The sequence below is a fragment of the Diachasmimorpha longicaudata genome, chromosome 14, assembly GCF_034640455.1.
Source record: "Diachasmimorpha longicaudata isolate KC_UGA_2023 chromosome 14, iyDiaLong2, whole genome shotgun sequence".
NCBI classification, from domain to species: Eukaryota; Metazoa; Arthropoda; class Insecta; order Hymenoptera; family Braconidae; genus Diachasmimorpha; species Diachasmimorpha longicaudata.
This window is the reverse complement of record NC_087238.1, coordinates 1,099,131-1,123,360: the sequence shown is the minus strand read 5'-3', so window position 1 is coordinate 1,123,360 and position 24,230 is coordinate 1,099,131. Positions and strand designations below refer to the sequence as shown.

Below are 24,230 nucleotides of genomic sequence, written 5' to 3'. Positions count from 1 at the left end.
ATCAGGTTCACAAACTCCACAAAATCCGACGGACAAAAACGCGCAGTCCGAAATGAAAAGAGCAAACCTGAGTACAGAAGGGAGAAACAGTCAGACAAACGGGTGAGGAAATCTAACACCAACGATAACGCTTGCTACAGATGTGCCAAACCGGAGCACTATGCACGGGATTGTAAAACCCCCGCTCACCTAATAAAAAAACAACATGGTCCAACGAACAAAATCGCGACCGAAGAAAAAAGAGAAAACCCAAAGAATGACCCGGTGGCGGGTACCCGTCGCGAGTACCAGCAAAAATTTAAACTAAAAACGAGTCCAGAAGAGCTACGCGATCTAGGACTCGAAGACATGGGCGGGTCAAAAGCGCAGAAAAAAACAATATATAAAACGGCCCATGTAAATTTCCGCGTAATGGACATACCTCCCACCCAAGTACATCTAAAGGTAGACCGAATGAGGAGAAGGGAGGGGAAATTCTTTGTAGACACGGGAGCTGATGTCAATCCAGTACGATCAGACAAACTCAGCCCGGAATTAAGGATGAATCGTGAAGAAATAATAATTATCAAAGGGGAGAACGATAGGGTACGTAACTCTGAACGTAGAAAGAATCGAAGACAAATTCCATGTCGTCGATTGGAGTTTTCCCCTTTCAGAAGATGGAATGCTGGGCAGGCTATTCCTGAAAAGCAGGGCAGTCAAAATTGACTACGGGGAAGACACCCTTACAATAGGGGAGGGGATACACACGTTTTTAAATACGGAATCAATTTCCCTTCCGCCTAGGACAATAAAATTAGTCTACGTCAGTGTGGGTAAATTCGACGCAGAAGTCGGTTACGTCCCGCGAAGGGACATCAAATCAGGGGTGTACTTCGGGGACGCGATAGTGAAACCTAGGGAAGGTGTAGCTTTTTCATACACGTACAATACCCGGGAAACCGCAGAACGATTTAAAATTCCATTTGTCGACTTAGAAGAAATAGAGTCAATTGAAACGGAAGCAGAAATTAAAGCATTCAGCGAATCAGAGAGTTCGGAAAACCGGTCGGACAGAACCAACAAAATAATGGAAATGCTCCGGCTGGAGGGTCTGGATGAGGAAGAGCAGGAAGAGGCAGAAAATTTGATAAAATATAACCCATGGGTATATAAGCTTGATCACGAAAAACTAGAAGAAGCCAAAATACCGGAATATCAATTTAAACTAAAAAACGACGAACCCGTCGTAGTCCGACAATTCCGCCTGCCCTTTCACATCAGAGACAAATCTAAAGAAGAAATAGATACCATGCTGAAAGCTGGTATCATCGAACCCTCTGATTCACCATATAACTCGCCAGCGTGGATGGTTGCGAAAAAACCAGGCCCCGATGGAGAGAAACGGTGGCGTATGGTAGTCGATTTTCGTCGACTAAACGAAAAAATGGTCGCGGACGCATACCCACTACCCAATATCACGGATATACTCGACCAATTAGGGAGCATGAGATACTTCTCAACATTCGATTTGGTATCCGGATTTCACCAAATTCCTCTAGCCCCGGAGAGTCGCCCCAAAACAGCCTTCTCAACCACGGGAGGACACTATCATTATACCCGAATACCAATGGGCATTGCGAACGGTCCACCAGCCTTCGAGAGGTCAATGGACGTAGTATTATCCGGACTACAGGGGGGCAGGCTTATTTGTCTACATGGATGATATAATCGTCTATGGAAAAACTTTAGAAGATCACAGAGAAAAATATAAATCGTTCGTGGACAGAATCCATGATGCACAAATGAGCCTGCAGCCCTCTAAATGTGAATTTTTGAGGGAAGAGGTAGCCTTTTTTGGGCATTGCGTCAGCCGCGAGGCAATAAAACCTAACCCGAAAACAATAGAACCCATTTTAAAATATCGAAAACCTAACGATGGGAAGGGAATTAGGCAATTTATCGGATTGGCGGGGTACTACTAGCCAGTACCAACGTCAGACGAAGATATGGGTCGACAAAACTACCAAAACGCAACAGCTGACGAGGGAAACGAAACGACACTCGACAACCAAAACGAGATCGATGTGCGAGAGAAAAACGGAGAAAACAGCAACAATAGTCAACACAGAGAACCACTGGAGGACGCAAATTACGATGCATGGGAGCCGTGGACGGACGCTGATAACAGCGGGGGAGAAGACCCCCTTTCGTCGACAACGAAGAGCCACCAGAGTATCAATTTTCAGAAGAAGAAGACAACGAGAATGTCCGACACTCTCGAATGAAAGTGACGGAAGAAAAACAAAACTTCGCATTTTTTCTCCCAGCATCCGGAGAACCGGATAACGCATGCCTTAGGGTATTAATCGAAAAAGAATGGATACAGGCGAATCAACAGACGTCACAACGGTGTCAAACGGAAGAGGTAATTAAAATAAAGAAATCCGACAAATGGGGATTTGGCCTGGTCATTAAAGATGACTCAGAGGCAGAAGTCCTCGAGGATAACATCAAACGAGCCCTAGAAATATTTCTCGAGCTAATAACAGCCGAAAATATACAAATAATAAGAATGGCACACGACTATGATTGTCTACCGGGACGATCACGGAGAACAATCAGAACGACCCTGAAAGAAAAATTACGCGGAACCAACGTACAAGTAATATTATGCGCAAGATTACTCGAGGTGCCGACTACGGAAGATCGCATTTCCATCGTTGAGGAAAAACACACATCAACGATAGGAGGACATAAAAGGCATCACCAAAACCCTATACGGAGTGGAACTCCGATACTATTGGAAGAACATGTCCCAAACGTTCCGAGAATACGTGAACCTCTGCCAAACCTGCCAACGCAAGAAGCTAACGAGGGAGAAGGCCCGCCATCCCACGATCATTACCGACACACCAATCGACGCGTTCGAGAAGGTGTCTATGGACATCTATGAGCTCTCCGGCAGGAGCTACAGGGGATACGCATAGCTATTGACAATGCAGGATTGTCTAACGAAATACGCCTTGGCCGTGCCATTGAGAACGGAACGAGCGGAAGACGTAGCACCGGCTCTCGCACGCAAATTAATTTGAACGTTCAGCGCGCCACAGGCACTCTTGTCGGCCAGAGGCACAAACTTCACAAGTCAAATCACCGCGGAATTTTGTAAACCATTTAGAATTCGCCACAAATTCGGGACAAATGGATAGATATAGCGATGTTTGCGTATAATACGAGCGTACACGAAAGCACGGGATTCACCCCTCACGAGCTAGTTTTCGGAGTAAAACCACGCGTACCCTCAGCAAGATCGATCGAGGGAATCGGAGGCAAGCCCTATCGCGTATTATTCCAAGAACTAACCGAAGGACTAAAAAGAGTACGCGAACAAACTCGGATAAACCTCACAAAATCGAAACAAAGATCAAAAAAATATTATGACCGAAAAGTGTGGGAAATACCGCTCCAAGTAGGAGAATCTGTTTGGCTCCTAAAAGAGCCCAGAACGGGAAAAAGGGACGATGATTGGAAAGGACCATACCGTATCCTAGAAATTTTGGATCACAACAACGTGAATATCCAAATGGAAAGGAGATCGAAAATCGTACACCGCGACAAACTAAAGAAAGCGCGACTCAGGGAAACCGAAAACCGCCCCGAAAACCGAAATTAGAAAAAAACGAAACAAGGAAATAAAACCGAAAGAAAATTTCTGAATAAAAAAAAAATAATAATAACTCACCATAAATAAAGAAGAGGCATCACCTAATTTGGCAGCAATTGACTCCGGAAACCGAACTCGAGGCGAGCCGGATGGGGAAAGAAAAATACAATGAAATTTTAAAAAAAAATATATTTATCAAAGAAGAAGAAAAAAAAAATTTAAGTCCTGGACGGAGTAAACAAAGGAAGGTCAATACGATGGCCGCAACAGAAGAACCGTGAGGATTTCCTCAGCCTCAAACACCGCGAAGACGATCCTGAAAAGAAAACAAGTATTAAAAAGATTGGTAAAAGCAATAATCACTCATTAGGAAAAACAAATAGAAAAAATAAAAAAAAACACATGCAAAAGCATCCCCACGAACATACTCAAAGTAGGCAAACCAGTCGTACTCATCTACAATCTCCTCCCCGAGAGTAGCATCCCCGGACAAATATCGAAGATATTCCAGAGGATCGTCCCCGTATTGGTACATACGAGGAGCCTAAGAAAAAATCCATAATTTAGTAGTCATCCAGAAAAAATAGAGGATAACTCACCACCGGGCAGGGACCCTCAATAAAAAGACGAGGGAGACAAAAATAACCCGACAACCATAGGCGCAAATTCTCCTGTCGCCGAGCCTCACGAATAATAGCCATCTTGAGGATACTCTCAACACGATCCCAACAAGCATCGTAGAGGAGATCAAATAAAAGACACGGGGACCCAACAAAAGGAACTGTCCCAATGAGCTCCTCCAACACCCGCACAATCGGACTGCCAGCGGATAAGACCATTATACGACAATAACAATCACAAACGAACGACGTGACAGACGGGCGATGACTGAACGATCACCCGTCAACGAAGAACAAAAAGAAAGAAGAAAAGGAAGGATTCCTAGAAAGAGATTAGGAACACCACACACAGCATAGAAGATAATGATAAAAAAAAAGGGGATCAGCTTACCAGCTAACGAGCAACAGCAGCAGTATCCTATTAGCCGCAAAAAAAACGATTTTTGAACAAAAAAACTTCTAGAATCGTTTGTACTTCGTTAGCAGGTGATTGTACCTTCGTTTTTAACGTTTGAGAGTTGATTATTCTTCTTTAATTCATTAATCAAAATAATGCGTGAAGTTAGCCAACGAAATTTTGAAAAATCAATTATTTTGAGTTTTTTTTTCATTCGATTCTAAATCGTTTGTACAATCCGCCTCTATAATTATTATCGTTTAAGAGTCCATATTTTTTTATGAATCATATATTTTTCTCAATACCATTTGACATAGGCTCCCCTCTCCCCCCTGTACTATATTAGCCGACAAAGGTCAGAAAAATACAGTATCACAATATTCTCTTCCCGTCGTCAATAAAAAATCGTTTGTAGAATCTAAATCTAAATCATTTATTGTTTAAGAGTAGATATTTTTCTTATATTGTAGCGCATGGGCTCATCCGCATGCGCACTCGTCCGTCAGAATAATATTCTTTAATTAATTAATAGCCCATAAATGATGATTGATAGACTAATGACAATGGACTATATATGACCTACAAACAATTTTCAATCCAATGACGAGGTAACTTTTGACCTTCAATCGAAAAATAAAAAATGGGGTGCTAACTTTTGCTTAAGAAAGTTTTTAATTAATAAAAAAATAGATATTGACTATCAAAGCAAATTGATCGAATATCAATGGTCTTCCATGGACCTTCAAAGGGCCCGAATGGAGAAACTGATCAATTTTTACCTATGTGGAATAAACTACCTGCGGCCGTAAGGATGAGTACTAACTTACTTGCGTTAATGTCATTGCCTTAATAACTAGCTAAAGTATCGTGTGAATCGCATCTTAGCTTGCAATCATTATGATCAATCGGAAAAATTATAAGAAATGCTGATAAATCCTGGTCCATAGTTTCCCATTATACGATTTTTCCAAAAATTGACTTAAGAGGTTAGGACGTCGTTGTTTTATGATAAAATTTGTTTTTTTTTTTCGTACGTCTTCACAGAGATATTAACGTTTTAATTGCAGGGAAAAAGCGGTATCACGATGCCTCGAGCATCAGCAGTTCCGAGAGACGAGATAATTAGAGTTTTAGAGCAATACATCGACCACTTTAAAAATGACATACCCCCCTGGTCCTCAAATGTGTGGGTCGATTTAGCGGCAGAATGTAATCGTGCCTGGAGTCGTCATTGTTGGTGGATTAATGTTACAAAGAATCGACGGTCAATTTTATCCCAGGCGCGACAGAATAGAGGGATAGAACATATTGATATTCCGAAGAAGAATGAGAAAAATGCGCCTCCCGGCTACGAAAGTGACAGCTCATTTCATGTTGACGAAATTCAAGAAGGAGAGGGTGAATCATGGTTTAAGTTGGGTTTGACACAGGAGCAATGGAATAACATCAAACCTGTTCATTCTACTGACGAAAATCACGAAAAAAGTAAGATGCGTACCCTCCGTTCAGGTGTTTGAACTAACAATATTGCTGATGAGTTCTTTAAACAATATGGATTACCGTGTGCTTACTCTTTTTCTCGGGGTGAAGTTCATATTTCAGCGGGACAGACAAATTATTCCTATTTATAAAAGCAGAAGCACATAAATGAAGTTCGCCCGAGTCGAAATCGCGTAAGGTCTTTCCCATTGGCCGATTAAATGAATGAAGTTTCGCATTAGTCGGAAAGGCGAAAACGTTCGTGTTCCTAAAAGCATCCATTGAGAAGCAAGTTACCTCTCTCATCTTATTTATACCAACGACTTTCACATTCGTTCTTTTACGGTGTGATCGCCCTTCATCAGTCTATGAAAGCACAAGCACATAAATTAAATTAAATTAACCACAGAAGTCATCGACTAACTTCATCTGTAAGACTTTCTCCTAATTGGTCAATGTGTTTGAGGCGGGAAATCAAAATAGGGCGCGCGAAGCGCGCATTCGATCTCGTTGAATATTAAAGGGTACTGTAGATCAAAAAAATGTAAAAATTCTTTGTATGGATATCTTTATAACGAACCGTCTTCGACGGATGAGGAGATATCAGCTGTATGAATAAGTCTTTCCCATTTTTTGTAAGAGATGCCGCCACCAATACTGTGCGAGTATTCAAAGGTTACATATGTCATAATCAAAGCTTATTCATCTGTCAACAATTCCACACTAACACATTAGTTGAAATTTTTTCGCATCATAAATTTTTGATATCGTGAAAATGTCGAAATTTGAGCCCAGTCGACGTCATTTGCGGGAAGTTTCACTTTATTGGTTCAATTTGAAGAAATCTGCTTCCGAGGCGCATCGATTGCTTCAGGAAGCTTATGGAGAAGGTTGTGTCGATGATTCAAGTGTTCGCGGATGGTTTCGACGCTTCAAAAGTGGTGATTTCGACGTGGAAAACAAGGAGCGTTCCGGGCGGCCGCAAATCTTTGAAGATCAAGAATTGGCGACTTTGCTTGATGAAGATTCGTGTCAAACGCAAGAAGAACTTGCTGAAGCATTGGGAGTTGACCGAACAACCATTTCCAAGCGTTTGAAAGCCGTGGGAATGATCCAAAAGCAAGGAAATTGGGTGCCGTACGAACTGAAGCTGAGACACGTCGAACGGCGGCAGCAGAATGGGCAGAAAGGGTTTTCTGCATCGTATCGTGACTGGCGATGAAAAGTGGATCCGTTACGATAATCCGATATACTAGATCATAAATACTGATTTCTTGTGCTTTTCCTTTCAAATTCTTCTCCATCAAACTCGAATTAGTGGATTCCTGAGAATTCACTTTGAATGGGACTTCGGATGAATCATGAGACGGATAAGGAAAAGAAGGAACACATCCTGTAGGCGACTGCGAGGCAGCGTTCCAGTGTTCTGAGGGATCTGAATTGGATATATCGATCGGCTTTTTTATTTTTTCAATACCTGCGGGATAGATCTGAGTTTCCTTAATGACTGAAGTTTGCATAGAAAGTTGAGACTCATTAGAATTCCTGAACTTCATCGAATTTGCATTTTTATGCCAAGCTAAAGTACTTTCTCCATCAAGTTTCCTATTGTCATCTAACGCAGCTAGGGGTGAAATACTTGAGATGTTCTTTAACAAATCCTGGAGATGATGTTTCAGCAAGCTACTGACGTCTATCAGCTGTTCATCAAATGCTTGGAATTTTTCCATATAATGTCGCACATAAGCTTCCCCATGGTTTTTCGAATGAGACGAAAGTGAGGGTGGTATTACCACAGAACTCCACAGAGGAAATTCTGTTCCCAATCGAAAGAGTTCAATCATAATCGTTGGTAAGAAGTAGGGATTGAGTTCTGTACATCCGTGCGCTGTTTGCAGACATGAAGTAATGAGATTCCGGATGTATATTTCGATGACTGAGTAGTCGAAGTCCTGAAAGGTCAGCTCTTTTTCTTGTATATTGTTTCCCACTCGTAACTTTCTGATCAGTGGATCACAAAAGCCCGCTGCATTAGAAAGAGAACGAGCACTCCTTCACAATCTTATCATCGTCAACAGCTATCCAATAGTCATTCATATGATTGTCTCGGTTGGAAAAACACTCCTGAAGTTCCAGCCTAGTTTCGCGAGTTGTTGCAACTGTAAGTTGAGGGACAGAATCTTCATAATTTTGGAATGCAACAAGGCAAATCGATGTGAAGCGTTTTTCAAAGTCTTTCAGATCTCTAGAAGTTGCTAGAAAAGCAATAGATTGTATATAGAATCGCCTTACATCACAAGAGTCAACGGATTGAAAACAGGACCATCCAAGTACAATCTGCGCCAATTTCGTGGGATCGACTCGAATGATTATAGGCCTACTACAGACGATACAGGTTGGACAGAACGACGAGGACAGCGTGACAAGGGACTGTCTCGGGCTGCAAGCCATTATCGATAAAGCCCGAGCGCTATCCAAACAAGGGGACACAAACAGAAGAATGAGGAGGGTCGAACACGGGTTAGGAGACGCGGGGATTTCGCTGGGAATTCTTGGGGTGATTACCGCGGCATGTTGGAAATTCTCCCTATGGTCGAAGGTCGCGACGCGATGTGGGGGAGTTAGGGTTTGTTCAGGTACTCGAAGCAGGGAGAACGAGCCCCACCGACCGAGAACCAGGACCCCATCGCCGCAGGCGCCACCACGACGACCACGCGCGATAATACCAAACCAAGAAGTACACCTTCCGATGAGGACGCTCGCTCGGGGAGTACGACCGGGGCCTACAGCCACCATCACGGAGATTGTGGAGCTGGACTAACACTTGGAGCCCGTCGAACCAGGTCGCCCAGTCGAGGCAGCCGCCCCCCTCACCAGCCAGCTTGCGCTGATCCCCCAAAATCGAGTCACGCACACCCAACAATATCCGGCCCTTCCGATGATCAGCGGCCCGTCGGAACGAACAGGAGCCCAGGGTTGGCAGATCGTCAACCCATGCTGGAACGGGAAGATGTCTTACTCCAGACCACCCCACCAACACGAACTGGGAGGATGGTAACCAGCAGAACCAACCCCGAAAAGCACCTATCAACGACCTCGCGAACTTGTTCTTACGCTAATCCGAAAAGAGATAAATACTGTTCCTGATAGGGATTTTAGCAATAAGAAAAACTGTAAGGGTCCGGTCGATAGGGATAGCTTTAAATTCGCTCATAAACCATAAAAGGAAATAACATGTTTACCTAATTTGCCCATAAAGCATTATATATTTAGCTCATATAGCAGGGATTTTGGCCCTTATGGCAGGGAAGTTGATAGCTCTTTTGGCATAAGCCGAGGCCCATAAGACACAGACTATATTAAAATTCGTTTCTCTTAGTTTAGTACTATTGCCACCTGATTGTGAACCAGGGTAGCAATAGTTTTATCAGGGGAGTGTGACGTATTGGCCTCCGCCAATGCGTCGTTTTTTGGGAATCGATGCCCAGACATTGGTCAGCAGTCCCACGGCGTCTTGGAGACGCTGTGATTAGCTGCCCCAGTGTTTGGAGGATCAATTTACTCGCTGCAACGCCATTTGGACAAAGGACTGAACAATCCAACGGATGTTTAGACCATTGTCAGCACCCAAGTGACGTCGCAGCAGGGATCGAATAAAGCAGTTTCAGGGTTTTTGGCACGGCCAGTATACTGTTTGACTGTATGAGTCTTGCGTCAATGATGACACAAGACAATATTGGTGCAAAAAGCCGTGGAACTGCTTAGAACAGCGTTTTGGACTGGGAGGAGATTTAGAGACTCGCAGAGAGCACAGATACCTTCCAGCAACAGACCAAACAGGGTCTTCCACTGCTCGTAACCGCGCTCCAAGTCCAACGCATGACCATCTAATAACGCGTTACCGACCCACTCGCGCAAGGAGTGTATACTATTAAGAGTAAATATATACATATTTAATACATTCCGCGAGTGAGGTTATTTGTGTTGTTCCCAATCCGTCACCAAGACACCCCTCCTAGAAGAGTGAACCCGAAGGGCTCACCGACATCTAGCCGGACGGGGCACGACGGCCCAGCAGAAGGGGACAAGACACAGGAGTGTCCCATCACCATCAGTCCCAAGAGGGGATATACAGGGTGAAAACCGCGGGCATCCCCCTTGGCGTTCCAAAGCTAATTATTTAAATATTAATTATCTCATTATGCAATAGCCCTACAGTGTTTTGTCAAGAGATCTTTTTTATTGTAAATTTAATTTACAACAAGAAAGGTCTGTTTAGAATTAAGATAAACTCGGGCGGTTTCAACGAAAAATAATTATCGGAAAACTCCGGCAATGATCGTGACCTGTCGGTCAACGGTCACCAGCCGAAGTCTATCACTCATCTTTGAAAAATCACCCCACTCACCTAGAGTCTATCATCGACCTTCACCGCGAAAAGTTCGCTATCGAAACTCACCGTGAAATCAACTAAATTGTACATCAACATAATTTGACCGTACATCAACTAATCAACTTGTAAAGACTGTAATAACCCGCATTGAAATTGACCACGCGTTTTAATAAATTAACAAATCGTTGTGTGTGATAATTTCCGCGAGTTAAATTCTTTACACAATCAACCAGTTTCCCTGAAATCTCCGGATCCATCCTACTCAACTGTTCCCTCAACAAACAAGATACGCGAGAGCGTATCGGCCAAGTTGACGTTTTAGACCCGTGTGACGTCATAGGCCGATGCTGTCGCGTATAATATACACGAGACAACTACTCCCCGAATGGTTTTCATTTTTTTTCTCGTTATATGAAAATTTCTCGCGAAATCCGTCCTTAATTACATTATATAAGTTGACTATGAGCTTTCTAATGATATTTTTATTTCTTGATAAACAATAATAAATAAAAATATCCGCCCATAGCAACCATCATAATGTAATATTTTCGCGATTTTATTTTCTCAGCGTTAGACTTGTACGTCAAAGTTGGCAACAATTATAATGTATGCAATTTCCTCTTCCTCCCCAAGGTTACTAGATAACCAGGTATGCACAGTACATGTTCCGATGATAAACTCTGTCGCTGGGCTCATTCTAGGGGAAAAATGACGGGACCAATCACAATCGACGTTAAATCGGGAAAAAGGCCGATTCACATCGCGCGCCCAGCGACCGACTACTGTCCCAACCTCGGTTATCTAGTACCTGCGGTCTTTCCCTTTTACCGCTGTTACCGGTAGCGCGGGAAGCTAGTAATGCTGCCAGCGCTACCGGTAACAGCGGGGAAATTGAAAAAATCATTAAAACCGTATATTGGCCGTTTATTTTCTTTCACTGATTTTTTTACATTTATTTTAGTAATTTAGATGCTTTTCAGCATAAAAATAAGTGACAAAAATCGATTGAAAAAAATGATACAAACAGAAATAACAAATAACAAGATTATTAATTAGTAAGAAAATCAGTGAATCGAAATGAAATGGAAAAACATCAAACTTCAATGGTTTTATCTAATTATTTTCAATTATTTAAATGATTAGATAAATTATGAAGCCGGCTGACAGAAAATCTAACCCATACAGATGAGGTTTCTTTGTGAGCCGTTTGCATAATGTTGTTATTGTGGAAATGATTAGTTAAAATCATTAAAAAAATTAATATTGGCCTTTTATTTTTTATCACTGATGTTTTTAACTTTTTTAAAAATAATTTACATGCTTTTCTGTATAAAAATAAGTGAAACAAATGATGCAAACAAAAATAGCAAACAAAAAAATTATTAATTGGTAAACAAATCATTGAAAAGGAAAGAACAATCAGTGAAAGGGAAGAACATTAAATTTCAGCGACTTTGTCTAATCATTTTTATTATTTGAATAATTCGATAAAATCAGTGAAAATAAATAGTAGGGAAAAACATCACATTTTAATGATTTTGTCTAATCATTTTTAATAATTTAAATGATTAGATAAAATTATTTCTGAATGATGATTTTCCCTTCCATGTTTCACTGATTTTGTTGCTTATATTATTTTGCAAGTGATTGTTATGCTTTGCAAAAATGAGTGAAATCCTATAAAAAAAATCACAAAAAAACTTTTGTGAAAAAATTTCGCCAAGTTGACGTTTTATTGGTTGATCCTATTTTCCAAACAAAAATGGTTACTTTTGTTTACAAAAAAAACTTGAAATAAAAAATACGCCAAGCACATCGTTCACAATTCATATTGGTTAGAGGAACCTGATATCTCAAGTGAATGAATCCAGGAACATTTATGAATAGCAAATCGCCATTCTAAACGCTAAATAACAAAACGCCCTCTGCAAATTGTCGGCTCAAGTCTGATCAATGAGTCTGAAACACATAAACGATACATACGCTCATATGTCCATGTGTGAGCAGACTTTAATATATCTGTGATTGCTAAACTGGCCATCTTGAAAAAACTAGCGCCACCAACGGTAACTAGCGTCGCCAATTGCCAATTCGATTTTCAGAGAAAAGTCCACTTGGCGCGCCGCGTTATTTGTAAGTCAATAACACTGGGCGCTTTCCATCGTAGGGTACTGCCTAACACAGTATTAAAAAGGAGAACTACGATTGATCAAAACAACACAACAAGACATATGTTAGTTAACACTGTGTCACTCTATGTCCCTTGATGGAAAGTACCGATTGTTACCGGTCAATTCATTACGATAGAACGCCTCAGTACTTCATCAGTGGATTGCAACATTACTCAACCGGAGTATTTAACCTTCTCAATTGATTCAACTGAATATGATATTCACGATTAAGATCATTTCCACTTGATTCCTCGATCGACCGTTGAATTGGGATAATCTACAATCGAATGTTTTTCGAGTAACTATATCACCAACGATTGACTTAATTTCGGAGATTGTACAATATTTTCTCCGAAATTTGTTTATTGCTTTCTAGAAATGAAGTTCGACACCCATCTATCTAGTAACTACTCACTTACATACAATTTTTATTTTCTGAAGTATACATAAAATGCCGGGCGCGCCAAGTGGACTTTTTTCTGAAAATCGAATTGACAATTGGCGACGCTAGTTACCGTTGGTGGCGCTAGTTTTTTCAAGATGGCCAGTTTAGCAATCACAGATATATTAAAGTCTGGTCACACATGGACATATGAGCGTATGTATCGTTTATGTGTTTCAGACTCATTGATCAGACTTGAGCCGACAATTTGCAGAGGGCGTTTTGTTATTTAGCGTTTAGAATGGCGATTTGCTATTCATAAATGTTCCTGGATTCATTCACTTGAGATATCAGGTTCCTCTAACCAATATGAATTGTGAACGATGTGCTTGGTGTATTTTTTATTTCAAGTTTTTTTTGTAAACAAAAGTAACCATTTTTTTTTTGGAAAATAGGATCAGCCAATAAAACGTCAACTTGGCGAAATTTTTTCACAAAAGTTTTTTTGTGATTTTAACACTATACAGTTGAATTAATGTTAACAATTATTTGTTTTACTTCATCAATTAAAAATACAGCTATTTTATTTTTATTTTTCGGAAATTACTAACGCACATTTCCGTGTGAAATTTTAACCTAAAAAATCGTCGACGGACGCCGGTGGTTTTCCCCCCCTAAAAACATATGCAATAAATGGATCACCTAGCTCAATGGGCTCCGAATATTAACGCGGATAACTTAATTAACGTTTTATATATTTGAAAGCTTACCAGGTCGTCGCTACTCTCCATAACTGCCAGAGGTGGGATGTTATTAAGATTGTTGTCGGCCATGTTGATACACTGAAAAAACAATCGATGATGCACTCAATAACACTTCACTGCACTGTACACTTTTATCTAGGGACAAAAAAAATCGCCAGCGTCTTACTAGCGAATGGCCAATCACGATTAGGTATTTCACTATAGTACACTACACTGCGCGCTGAAAACTGAGCGGCTCCAATGTAGCCGTTTAGTGATCGACATAATAAAAACTCGAGAAATGTGCATGTTAGCTCGTCGCTATGCGCAGATTTTCCTTAATATTCCATAAATAAAACCCATAATTGGTTCACTGGAAAGCTCATACGCGATTTATATTACGTAACTTAGTTACGTAGTTACGGCAGTTTTCACCTAAATTATTGCATAATGTTATTAAGTGAGAAAAAAGGATTGGAGGTAGTGGAAGGGGAAGTTGTGAGGTGTATAGATACTTGGTAGCGTTCGCCGATCTTTCGCGTATGAAACGTGTACTTGGCCGATACGCTACCGCGTATCTCGATTACAAAGTTTCTAGTAAATAACATGTAACATATAAATAAACTTATGAATGAGGTGGGCAGAGCAGGGAGTCTTAAATCCTTAACAATAATATTTATTATTGTGGATTGTAAATTCTTCTAATTTCATTTAGCACTAATCGGTGCACAATATTTTTGGTTAAGCTGTCTTTAGCTAACACAAATAGATTCGACGGTTTCCCTACACGTGAACATGCAACATATAGTTGCCCATGGGAAAAACATGGATTTTCCAAATCTAAACCACAAATGGACATTGTTTGGCCTTGAGACTTATTTATAGTCATGGCAAAAGCTAAACGAATTGGAAACTGTAGCCTTCTGAAGGGTATGGTAGAATCTGATGGTATCATTGGAATACGTGGCAACAGGACCACTTTTCCTTTAAACTTCCCAGTTAAAATAGTTGCTTCAAGAATATTTCCAGTGATCTTTTTGATGACCAAACGCGTACCGTTGCATAATTGAGGTGGATTCAAATTACGTACTAGAATAATAGGGGAACCAATCTTCAATCAAAGATTATGTGGTGGCATCCCAGGTATATCTAGTGAATTTAAAAATTCAATTGGAAAATTGACACTTTCATTTTCACCAACAACAGTATCGATTGATTTAAAAGGCATCAGATCGCCTGGTAACAACTGTTGTATCTGAAAGTTAATTTCGTCAACATCAACATTTCTAGCTGCCAAAATCACTCGATGACTGAGCCAGTTGTGATTCAAGTAATTATTCTGTATATTCGGAAAAATACTGTGAATCAATTCATTTTTTTCCTGAGGAACAGTGCAGAAATTGTCTGGCAGTTTAATGCATTGCATATTTGGTTGAACATCTCTTTTGCCGTTCCCAATATCTAGTAAATGTTCGGAAAATATGTGTGCTGGTGGATCATTTTGCAATCGTAGGCGCATGTTTATCGTCAATCAAAGTGTTTCAACACTTCGCCATAAGAATGAGTGTTTCAAAGATGCATTAATTTCATCCACGAAAGTAGAGCGAGGTATAACCGGTAAGGTCTGTCGGAAATCACCCGACAAAAGTAAGATAGCACCACCGAAAAGTTTATTATTGCCGTTTAAATCTTGCATAGTTCTATGCAATGCTTCGAGTGAATATTTGTGAGCCATTGTGCACTCATCCCAAATTATTATTGAACTCTTCCGCAACACTGCAGCTATTCCACTATTCTTTTTTATGCTACACATTGCATTTGGTTTATTATGAATGTCCAATGGCAGCTTAAATGTTGAATGTGCCGTTCGCCCACCATCTAGCAAAGTAGCCGCAATGGCTGACGATGCAACTGCCAATGCGATTTTCTGTTGCGACCGTATTTTGGCAAGAATCAATGATATTAAAAATGTCTTACCGGTTCCCCCTGGTGCGTCCAAGAAAAAAAAACCACCTTGTTCAGCAGCAACAGCCAGCATAATCCGATCATAAATATTTTTTTGTTCTGGTGTCAGTAATGGCTCACTGTTCACAATAATTGTTGCTAAATTTCCACGGTCATATTCTTTTTCTCGTTGTAAATCGACGTTGACTAAGTCGGTAGCTGGGCGATTAGGTGGTGGCATACCATAATAATTAAGTGGTAAATTTGAAATTACCACACATAAATCCTCGATCAACACTAACGCTTCATTATACATCTCTGGCGTATAATCTATACTTTGGCATTGATCTGTCTGTCTATTTCGGTGCAATCTGTCTTCTGTCATCCAATTTTTATATTTTTCCCACAAAGTTTGTGCTTGTGACGGATAACGTGTCGTCAAAATAATTGCAAAGAGCTGACGAATGTTATTGGGTGTTGATGTCAACACAGCATCAGCAAGCGTTAAGTCCCAATGGTGAACGTCTTCTAGCAATTGCAGTTCACGACATGCATCTTGAAATGTATTGAATACTCGACCATTAACTGTTCGCAGAAATTTAAAAGACGTTGGTCCGGGAACATTCATCAATAACAAACGTAAATAGAAGCACTCACGTGGCTTTGGATGTACCGTGTAGAATCCCCCCAATGTCTTAGCTTTGAATATGCCTGTAATGGAAGGATGTGGTTTTCCTTGTTTTCGTGGCTCCCATTTTTTCCTAGATTTTTTCCATGTAAAATAACGTGGAACATCAGCATATATCAATGTCTTTGCGAATTGGCCAAAAATATCAGATTTTTGACACAATGTAAAAAAGTCAGTGAGAGTCTTTTTTGGAGCCTCAAGCGCTCTTTGAAAAACATTTTCTTCAGTGAAGTATACACGTTGACTGTTTTCAAGGTGTATTGCTAGATGCTGGACAGAAGGATCTCTTTCGTGTATGGGAAAGTTAAGAATATGCCAAATAGCTTCGCTACTGCTAATGTATCTGCCCATTTGGTATCGTGCTATTCCGTCATTGTTATTGATATTTTGTACTCCAAATATGGCCATATCACTGCCTTTGTTTACATATTTACAAATGTACTTAATTGATTTTACCGAACTGCAAAGCTCAACATTGATATGTGCTGCATAAGTTCTTGAAAGTAATGTTGAGTATGGTACCACCCACTGATTATCAAGTTCTACTTGATTTGGATAATTCTGTAGTCGCATTGTGAATGTGTGGCCACCATTCTCACTATTTCTGCGGCGATACATTGAATAACCGTCAATATTCGTAATGGTGTCATTCGTATACGGCTTTGGGAATTTTTTTTTACATTTTCCATTTTCCATGCATGATGACGTCATGATGAAAGCACCGCACGGCCCATGGATCATGTGTTTGGTTAGAATATCAAATAATTCCTGATCAATTAATGGGTCTGGAATTTCGGCTGAAATTATTTGATCAATTTCTTCTGGACGGATTTTATCTTGAAGCCAAATTAAAATGTGAGCATGAGGCAATCCTCGCTTTGGCCATTCAACCGTATACAGCCAACAACGTGTGATACCAAAAACTGAATATTTAACAATAAAATCAATTAAGGATTTCAATTTTTGTTTGAACACACGTGCAGTTATATCATGACGATGAATTGCTTGTTGTCCTGGTAATAGTAAAGTTTGTATCTCTTGCCAATTCGGATTACACGTTAATGTAATAAACAAATCCGGTCGGTCGTAATGACGTACGTAAGTCATGGCATCTTGTACGTATTCCTGCATATTCCGTGGACTGCCGATGTAACTTGAAGGTAAAATGAAAGGCTTACCGATGTCATTGGGATTCAAATTTCCGGCGATGTTTCCAGCAACAGCATCTCGTAAGTGAATATATTCTTCCGATCGTAATTTAGCCTGGTTGTATCGAATGAATCGCAGGCGTTCGCTTTCAACCTTAGCAAACATATCAATAATGTATTGATGAAATAGCTGACGAAATCGTAGGATATAGTTGTCCTGATTTAGCCTAACCATTATTCGGTGTGCGGAGTAGTTCATTGAACTAACTTTTTTATTTCCATAAGCACCTAAAACAATAGAAAATAAAATGCAATAAAAAATTGAAGTTCGTATATACAGTAAGAAAATAAATAGTTAATTGTCAAATTTACCTGTATGTGGATCACACTGGGTGATTTTAAGGTGGTATTCATCCTGTCCTTGCCAAAATATTAATGGATATTGCAGTGCGTCATATGAACGGTGTAGATCCTAAAAGGTACTGACAGTGTTGTCTCGCCGTGTATTTTTATAGCTCTTCTGTCAACTGGATCACCGACCATAATAATGGCAACATCATCAACAGTTGGAGCGTTGAATCTACCAGCATGTTCACCTAATTGTACTTTGTCGGCTTTGATGACGATTTGATAGTTGTCATTTTGCAGTCGTGGCGAAACTCTTTTAATCAATAGAATTAGTTGAGTCTGATCTTCTAAAAAGGTTTCCAGCAATATCACAATTGCTCTTTCCTCTGCTTGTTCAATGAAATTATACTGGCACCGAGTCGTCGCGCGCTCTTCACAATTGCCCATAAAATAAATTTGAAGAAATTTCGGATTATTATCAGGCATGGGCATCAATGATCCGATTTTATGGTACACCTGGCCTTGTATTTTGAATGTAGTTTCAAAATTACGTCGATCAGACGCGAAATCGCAGATTTCAGTTGCGCCAAATGACGTCATTTGGAAGCAAGAATTAAATTTGCGTATGTTACGCCATAATAATTTTGAATCATCTGAATCGCCAGCAAGAAGGGATAATAAAGGTTCCGGAGGAGTGGGAAGAGGTGATAGCACAACTTTTCCTGATGCGCAGCACATGCCGGGTGTTTCATTCCGAAATTTCAATGCCTGACAATATTGACATACTTTATCCATTCCAGCGATAGCAATTTTGGAATGTGCAGAGTAGTTAATATCTGGCGCATATTCAAAAGCAAGACGAATAAATGATGTACGTATTAATGAGCGGCTAATCCGCTGCCTATGTGGTTCGTGTACTCGTGCTATAGCTATGTTTCGTTCTCGTGCCACTCTTGTTCTCGTAGTATTCTGTCGCAAACGTTCGTCACGCTGTTCTTGAGGTTCTTGTGCACGACTCTCTGCCGTCCTGATTCTTTGAGCTGAATTTCTTGTAGCGATTTGTTCTGCCGATTCATGCGCTCTTGCAACACGGTTGTATTGTGCCTCTCTGCTCCTCACGTTGTTTAGATTACATTTTTTCGGTGGCATATTACTGAAATAATAATGTTAACGGTTCAATATGAGAAAAAAAACAGAAAAACATGCTATTAAAGTACAATGAAATGAGAAGTGCGAAATATTACTTAATAAGGGTTAAAAATGATGAAAAAAAAATTGTACAATTCTAGAAAACGTGTGGTGAGCTTTGTAGCATTTTGTCATGGATACATCAATTAACTTTTATAAATATGTGATAATACTTACATGTATCTATTTTAATTGAAGAGTTTTGAGCTTCACTAGTATCTTCACTATAATATAAATTTAATTTACACTTCAGTTTAAGTAACACGTGGCCGGTTAAGCTAACACCAAAAATTTTACAGTAAAAACAATTGAATTTCACGGTATTTCGTTTTCGTTACGTTCGTACAAACTATATTTAACTTATATTTTAGCCTGAACTACACGTGGTGGTTATTTTATTGAATTGTAGGTAATCGTACACGTTTGTAGATTCCACATATCGGCGCCATCTATTGATTACTTACTCAAGCCAGTCAATAGATATCGCCATCTGTTAAAATCATTTGGAGTTGACTGATTAGAATGTGTGAATGTCAAATATTAGACAAATAATTTGCAATAAACTTATACTGCGACTATAAATTAAGCTGTAAGCTATTCTACCATGTAAGTTAAATTAAACTGCACACGGTGTGCAAATTTCATTAATATCGGTGAAGTAGTTCGCGGACAAACAACGTGACACGTTCGTAGACTTCACATAGCAGCGCCATCTATTGATTACTCACTCAACCCAGTCAATAGATATTGCCCTCTGTTAAAATCATGTGGAGTTAACAGATTAGAATGTGTCAATGTCAAATATTAGACAAATAATTTTCAATAAAATAATATTGCGACTATAAATTAAGATGTAGGCTATCCCATCTTTTAAGGTGAATTAAACTGCACACGGTATGCAAATTTCATTAAAATCGGTGAAGTAGTTCGCAGACGAACAACGTAACACGTTTGTAGGTTTCACATAGCAGCGCCATCTATTGATTACTTACTCAACCCAGTCAATAGATTTCGCCATCTGTTAAAATTAGTTGGAGTTAACAGATTAGAAAGTGTGAATGTCAAATATTAGACGAATAATTTAAAATACGATAATATTCTGACTATAAATTAAGGTATACGCTATTCTACTATGTAAGTTGACTCAAACTGCACACGGTGTGCAAATTTCCTTGAAATCGGTTGCATAGTTTAAGAGTCCATCGTGGACAAACATAGTGACACGTAATTTATATATATATACTAGCTGACCCGGCAAACGTTGTTTTGCCATATAAATAATTTCCTAGTAAGTTCTAGTGTAGACAAAAAATCCCTACTCCGTGCTGTTTACTGGGCAGGGTTGGGCATGTAAAATACGTCACGTAAAATACATGGTATAATACGTGTAAAATACTATGTATTTTACGTCACCTTTTTCAAACTTATAAAACGTAATATACACTTCATACAGCAACGTAAAATACGTATTATACGTCACGCCGTGTCGCATGGAATTTACATGTTCTTGCACTGATGAGAGTTAAAATATTCGATGAAAAGTCAATTTCATATTTTTCACGATATGCTAGGTATTTCATTTCCCCGTTCCGCACACTGTCAAGACCCCACCCTGAACCTAGTAACCCGGCGAGACATCATAACCCCCAAATCAGTTGTTCATTTCCCCCTGAGACATGTGAATGCCGATGAAAGAAACCGTGCCCTGTAATTTAGTTAGAACATCATTTCGGTGGAATGGCACATTAGAGCGTCAAAAATTCAATGGAAAAACAGTAGCGAACATTGTTGTGATCCTTTTAATGCTCGCCTCTAGTAAGATTTAATAACTCCCTAGTGAATCTCATGAAATTTAGCCATTTACTTATAACCCTCATGACATTCGACCGCCACAACCATTTAGATATTTTTTACATTTTATACTTTTTTAAAGTATTTTACGTATAATACGTGCATTCAAAATCCGGTTGAGTGTAATAAACCGTAAAATCCATTTCATAGATTTTTTACATAATTTACGTGTATTATACGTATAAAGTAAAAAACCCTAGATCCCACCGATTTACCCAACCCTGTTACTGGGTCAGAAGTGACACCTGTAGACATCTGGCGGGGATATAACTAATTAAATGACGATTGATCAGTTATCGACCGGAGAGGAAAAATGATTAAACTACTAAAATGGCTATAAAAAAATAAGGGTTGATCGTAGAAGGGTGAAAATTGAGGGTTGTATGTATTTTTGTATATTGTATCATAAAAAAATAGAAATTAAAAATTTTGTCTAAAAAATAGAAAAAAAAAATTTAGGGGTGGACTACCCCTAACATTTAGGGGGATGAAAAATAGATGTTGGCCGATTCTCATAGATACCGGATAAGCACAAAAAATTTCATCAAAATCGGTCAAGCCGTTTCGGAGGAGTATCGAACCTAACACTGTGACACGAGAATTTTATATATAAGATAGATATATATAGATAGATATCATTCATTTTATATCTTTCTTTTATTAATAACTTCTTTCATTTTATTCTTTTTAAATAATTATTCTTATATATTCATTATTATACAAATTCATTTATTAGCTTTTATTCTTCAGCCCCGGACGTGCTCTATAAACGAGACGAAGAGGACGGTCTGAGTCACCAACTGAGCGCGTCCCCAGGTGGCGGATAGGGAGACGGCCGGAGAAAGAGTGGCACCTCGGGAACGGAGAAAGGAGGCTGAACAACAGCACCTGACTCCAGAATCCTGGGGCACACTTCGGTACCCGGCCAGCGACAGCTATAACGTCGACTTACAGAAGTAAAAACCCGTCAGGAAGACCCAAGGCATCGCCGCGGACCAGAGTCCCCAAGCTAAGGTGGAAGTTATCGTGCCGAGGACTGAATGACACTCGGGAACAGTGTCGTAAACGATACCCTTGGGTAACCAGGCAGCACCCCATTGTATGCATGCCTTACCTCCGCATCCAGGCTCTGCGGGGGTGGACTTTCTTTTCCTGGTTACTCGTGGGATTAACATGGACCCAACAATTAATCAAAATTTTAACGCCGATGACGGTGCCCTCTCTGAGGGAACGGCAGAGGCACGCAGGTCGGAGGAGAGTACGATCAGCGCTAGGGCCCCGGAAGGAGAACAAGCGCAGATACAAATGGAAGTTGAGGAGGAGCCAGCTTCAGAGGGGCCTACCAGTGGTGGGCCCGCTGTCGCTGACCCTACCCAGGGGAAGAGGAGAACGGGTAGGACGTGGGCGGAGAAGCGCCGGGCCCGCCAGGCTAGGCTGAAAGCCGATGCCTCGCGGGATCAGCAATCTCCGCAGGTAGAGACCGCGTCGGGGGATAAGGAGGAACAGGGGACAGGGCCCAAGAGGCCCAGGTCCTCTGGATTCACTCCCCCCGATGTGGCCATGCCCAAGAAAACGGTAAGGGCTTTGGAAGGGCTAGGGGCAACCTCCTTCAAAGAGGCGGCGAAGGGTGGCGGCAGGGTGGCCATAGTGCCAACTGGCCATCCTGAGCTGTCCCTGACGAGGGAGCAGGCCTACCTGGTTCAGGAGGCGCTAGTGGCGGCAATGTTCGGGACTGACCTAGACGGTCAGCTCCCGAGTTTTGACGGCCACTGGTTTGACGATGGCGTGCTATAGGTGGCATGCACGGACAGTCAGTCGAGAGAATGGCTGAAGACCGTGGTGCCCACCCTGGTACCCTGGGGGGGGGGCCTCCCTTATCCTGGTGGATAAGGAAGCGCTCCAAAAACTGATCAGGGTTACGGCCTTTCTCCCGAGAAAACCCGTGGGGGCGGCTGTGGCCCTTGAGAGGCTGAGAAGGCAGAACGGGGCCCTCACCACAGGTAAGTGGAGGGTCTGGGACTGCCGGAGCATGGAGGAGGGGCTCAACCTGGTGTTGGGTGTGGACCCCCAGTCCCTAGAGGCCCTGAAGGGTCTGGGGATGGCCCCTTTCTACTGCCTCGGCCGGGCTCGTTTTTATGAGACCCAGCGGAGAGCGGCGGGAGGAAAGGCGCCCCGGGTGCAGCCAGGCCCAGTGGACGCGGTCGCTGACCAAGGGGGGTCGGGGATCGCCGAGGATGGGGGACGGCGGGAGGGAGCACCAATGGGCCCAGGTGGCCCGGAGAGTGCTCCAGTAACTGCCAGGGAAGGCGCCCGCGAGGGTTAGGGAAAGGAGAGCGAGGAAGGCTCCCTCTTACGGAGGGACCCCCTTGCCCCTGCACGGCCGCCGCTGAGCGGACGCAGTAAAGGCCGGAGAGAAAGGCCGCCTCTGTCGAGAGGGGGCGCGGCGGGCACTGGGAGGGGGTCTCAAGGGACCCTCAACTGGGCCCTGCCGGGCTCATCCCACTCGAGCAGGTAAGGGGGCCAACAGGCGACCCTCCCTAACGGCCTGTCACCTCCCCACTTCTCGCCCGCACTACCCAGACGGCCTCGAAGGAAGAGAAATACAACTTTTGAAATTTGAATAAATTATTAGAAATCTAAACTACTACATACTTATTAAAATCATTATCAACCTTGATGTATAAATAATAAGATCATCGTCAATACTGGTAATAATCGAATAATATACTAAATATCAAATAATTAAAGAATTCCCATTGCTGATGAACTCAAAATTAATATTATCCACTACCTTATATTGTAAAAATATTATTTCTAAACAGAAGAAAACTCAATTGAAAAAATTACCATAGCAGAGGATAACAAGTAAATCAGTAGCCGGTTGCCCACGGTGCGAATTATTGACAGGTTACCGACTGCATAAGTTATCGGCAGGTTACGAACAGTAGGATATTTACAACGCACGGTAAACCGAACTTCTAGTGGTGATCGACTGCTGCCTCGAGTTATCCTCCGTATGGAAAAAACTACAATAGAAATAGATAAATTAAGATTAACAATAAGATTCCACGTAATAATAATTGTAAATAATAAACCAATAATAAATAACTTCAAACAATAATTGTAAGTCAAGGGAAATTCCAGACCAGGGTCAATGCCCGCGTAAGCGAATTCAAATGCTGAATTAGGAAGAAAACACCGGATAAGGAATTTTCGCGGACAATCCAACAGG

At 41.1% G+C, this 24,230-nt stretch overlaps 3 protein-coding genes across 3 annotated transcripts; 1 reads left to right on the top strand and 2 right to left on the bottom strand.

The window, feature by feature from the left end:
* The first annotated feature begins 2,978 nt into the window (after positions 1–2,978).
* LOC135169150 (uncharacterized) lies at positions 2,979–3,818 on the top strand. Its single transcript, XM_064133886.1, has 3 exons — positions 2,979–3,041; positions 3,161–3,524; positions 3,736–3,818. The coding sequence occupies exons 1-3, from the start codon at positions 2,979–2,981 to the stop codon at positions 3,816–3,818; spliced, it is 510 nt and encodes a 169-aa protein (XP_063989956.1).
* Positions 3,819–14,242: 10,424 nt separating this feature from the next.
* Positions 14,243–15,350, bottom strand: LOC135169149 (uncharacterized). The gene is made up of 4 exons (XM_064133885.1): positions 15,029–15,350; positions 14,593–14,920; positions 14,347–14,425; positions 14,243–14,266 (listed from the first exon to the last, which is right to left on the bottom strand). The coding sequence occupies exons 1-4, from the start codon at positions 15,348–15,350 to the stop codon at positions 14,243–14,245; spliced, it is 753 nt and encodes a 250-aa protein (XP_063989955.1).
* Positions 15,351–15,362: 12 nt separating this feature from the next.
* Positions 15,363–19,637, bottom strand: LOC135169148 (uncharacterized). Its single transcript, XM_064133884.1, has 6 exons — positions 19,612–19,637; positions 19,321–19,425; positions 18,095–19,112; positions 17,984–18,026; positions 17,441–17,899; positions 15,363–17,386 (listed from the first exon to the last, which is right to left on the bottom strand). Exons 1-6 carry the CDS (start codon positions 19,635–19,637, stop codon positions 15,363–15,365), a joined length of 3,675 nt encoding a protein of 1,224 aa, XP_063989954.1.
* Between the last annotated feature and the right edge of the window lie 4,593 nt (positions 19,638–24,230).

What these genes read in the sequence shown, in the direction of transcription:
- LOC135169150 (XM_064133886.1), top strand. Translation starts at nt 2,979, where the DNA reads ATGCAGGATTGTCTAACGAAATACGCCTTGGCCGTGCCATTGAGAACG. An exon ending in GAACGGAACGAGCGGAAGAC is followed by an intron (nt 3,042 to 3,160) that starts GTAGCACCGGCT and finishes TAAACCATTTAG; the next exon opens with AATTCGCCACAAATTCGGGA. An exon ending in TGATTGGAAAGGACCATACC is followed by an intron (nt 3,525 to 3,735) that starts GTATCCTAGAAA and finishes CCATAAATAAAG; the next exon opens with AAGAGGCATCACCTAATTTG.
- LOC135169149 (XM_064133885.1), bottom strand. Translation starts at nt 15,350, where the DNA reads ATGCGCCTACGATTGCAAAATGATCCACCAGCACACATATTTTCCGAA. An exon ending in ATCAATCGATACTGTTGTTG is followed by an intron (nt 14,921 to 15,028) that starts GTGAAAATGAAA and finishes CTATTATTCTAG; the next exon opens with TACGTAATTTGAATCCACCT. An exon ending in AAACCGTCGAATCTATTTGT is followed by an intron (nt 14,426 to 14,592) that starts GTTAGCTAAAGA and finishes GTTATTTACTAG; the next exon opens with AAACTTTGTAATCGAGATAC.
- LOC135169148 (XM_064133884.1), bottom strand. Translation starts at nt 19,637, where the DNA reads ATGGCGATATCTATTGACTGGCTTGA. An exon ending in ATTAAAATAGATACATGTAA is followed by an intron (nt 19,113 to 19,320) that starts GTATTATCACAT and finishes TTATTATTTCAG; the next exon opens with TAATATGCCACCGAAAAAAT. An exon ending in TCGTCATGATATAACTGCAC is followed by an intron (nt 17,387 to 17,440) that starts GTGTGTTCAAAC and finishes TTAAATATTCAG; the next exon opens with TTTTTGGTATCACACGTTGT.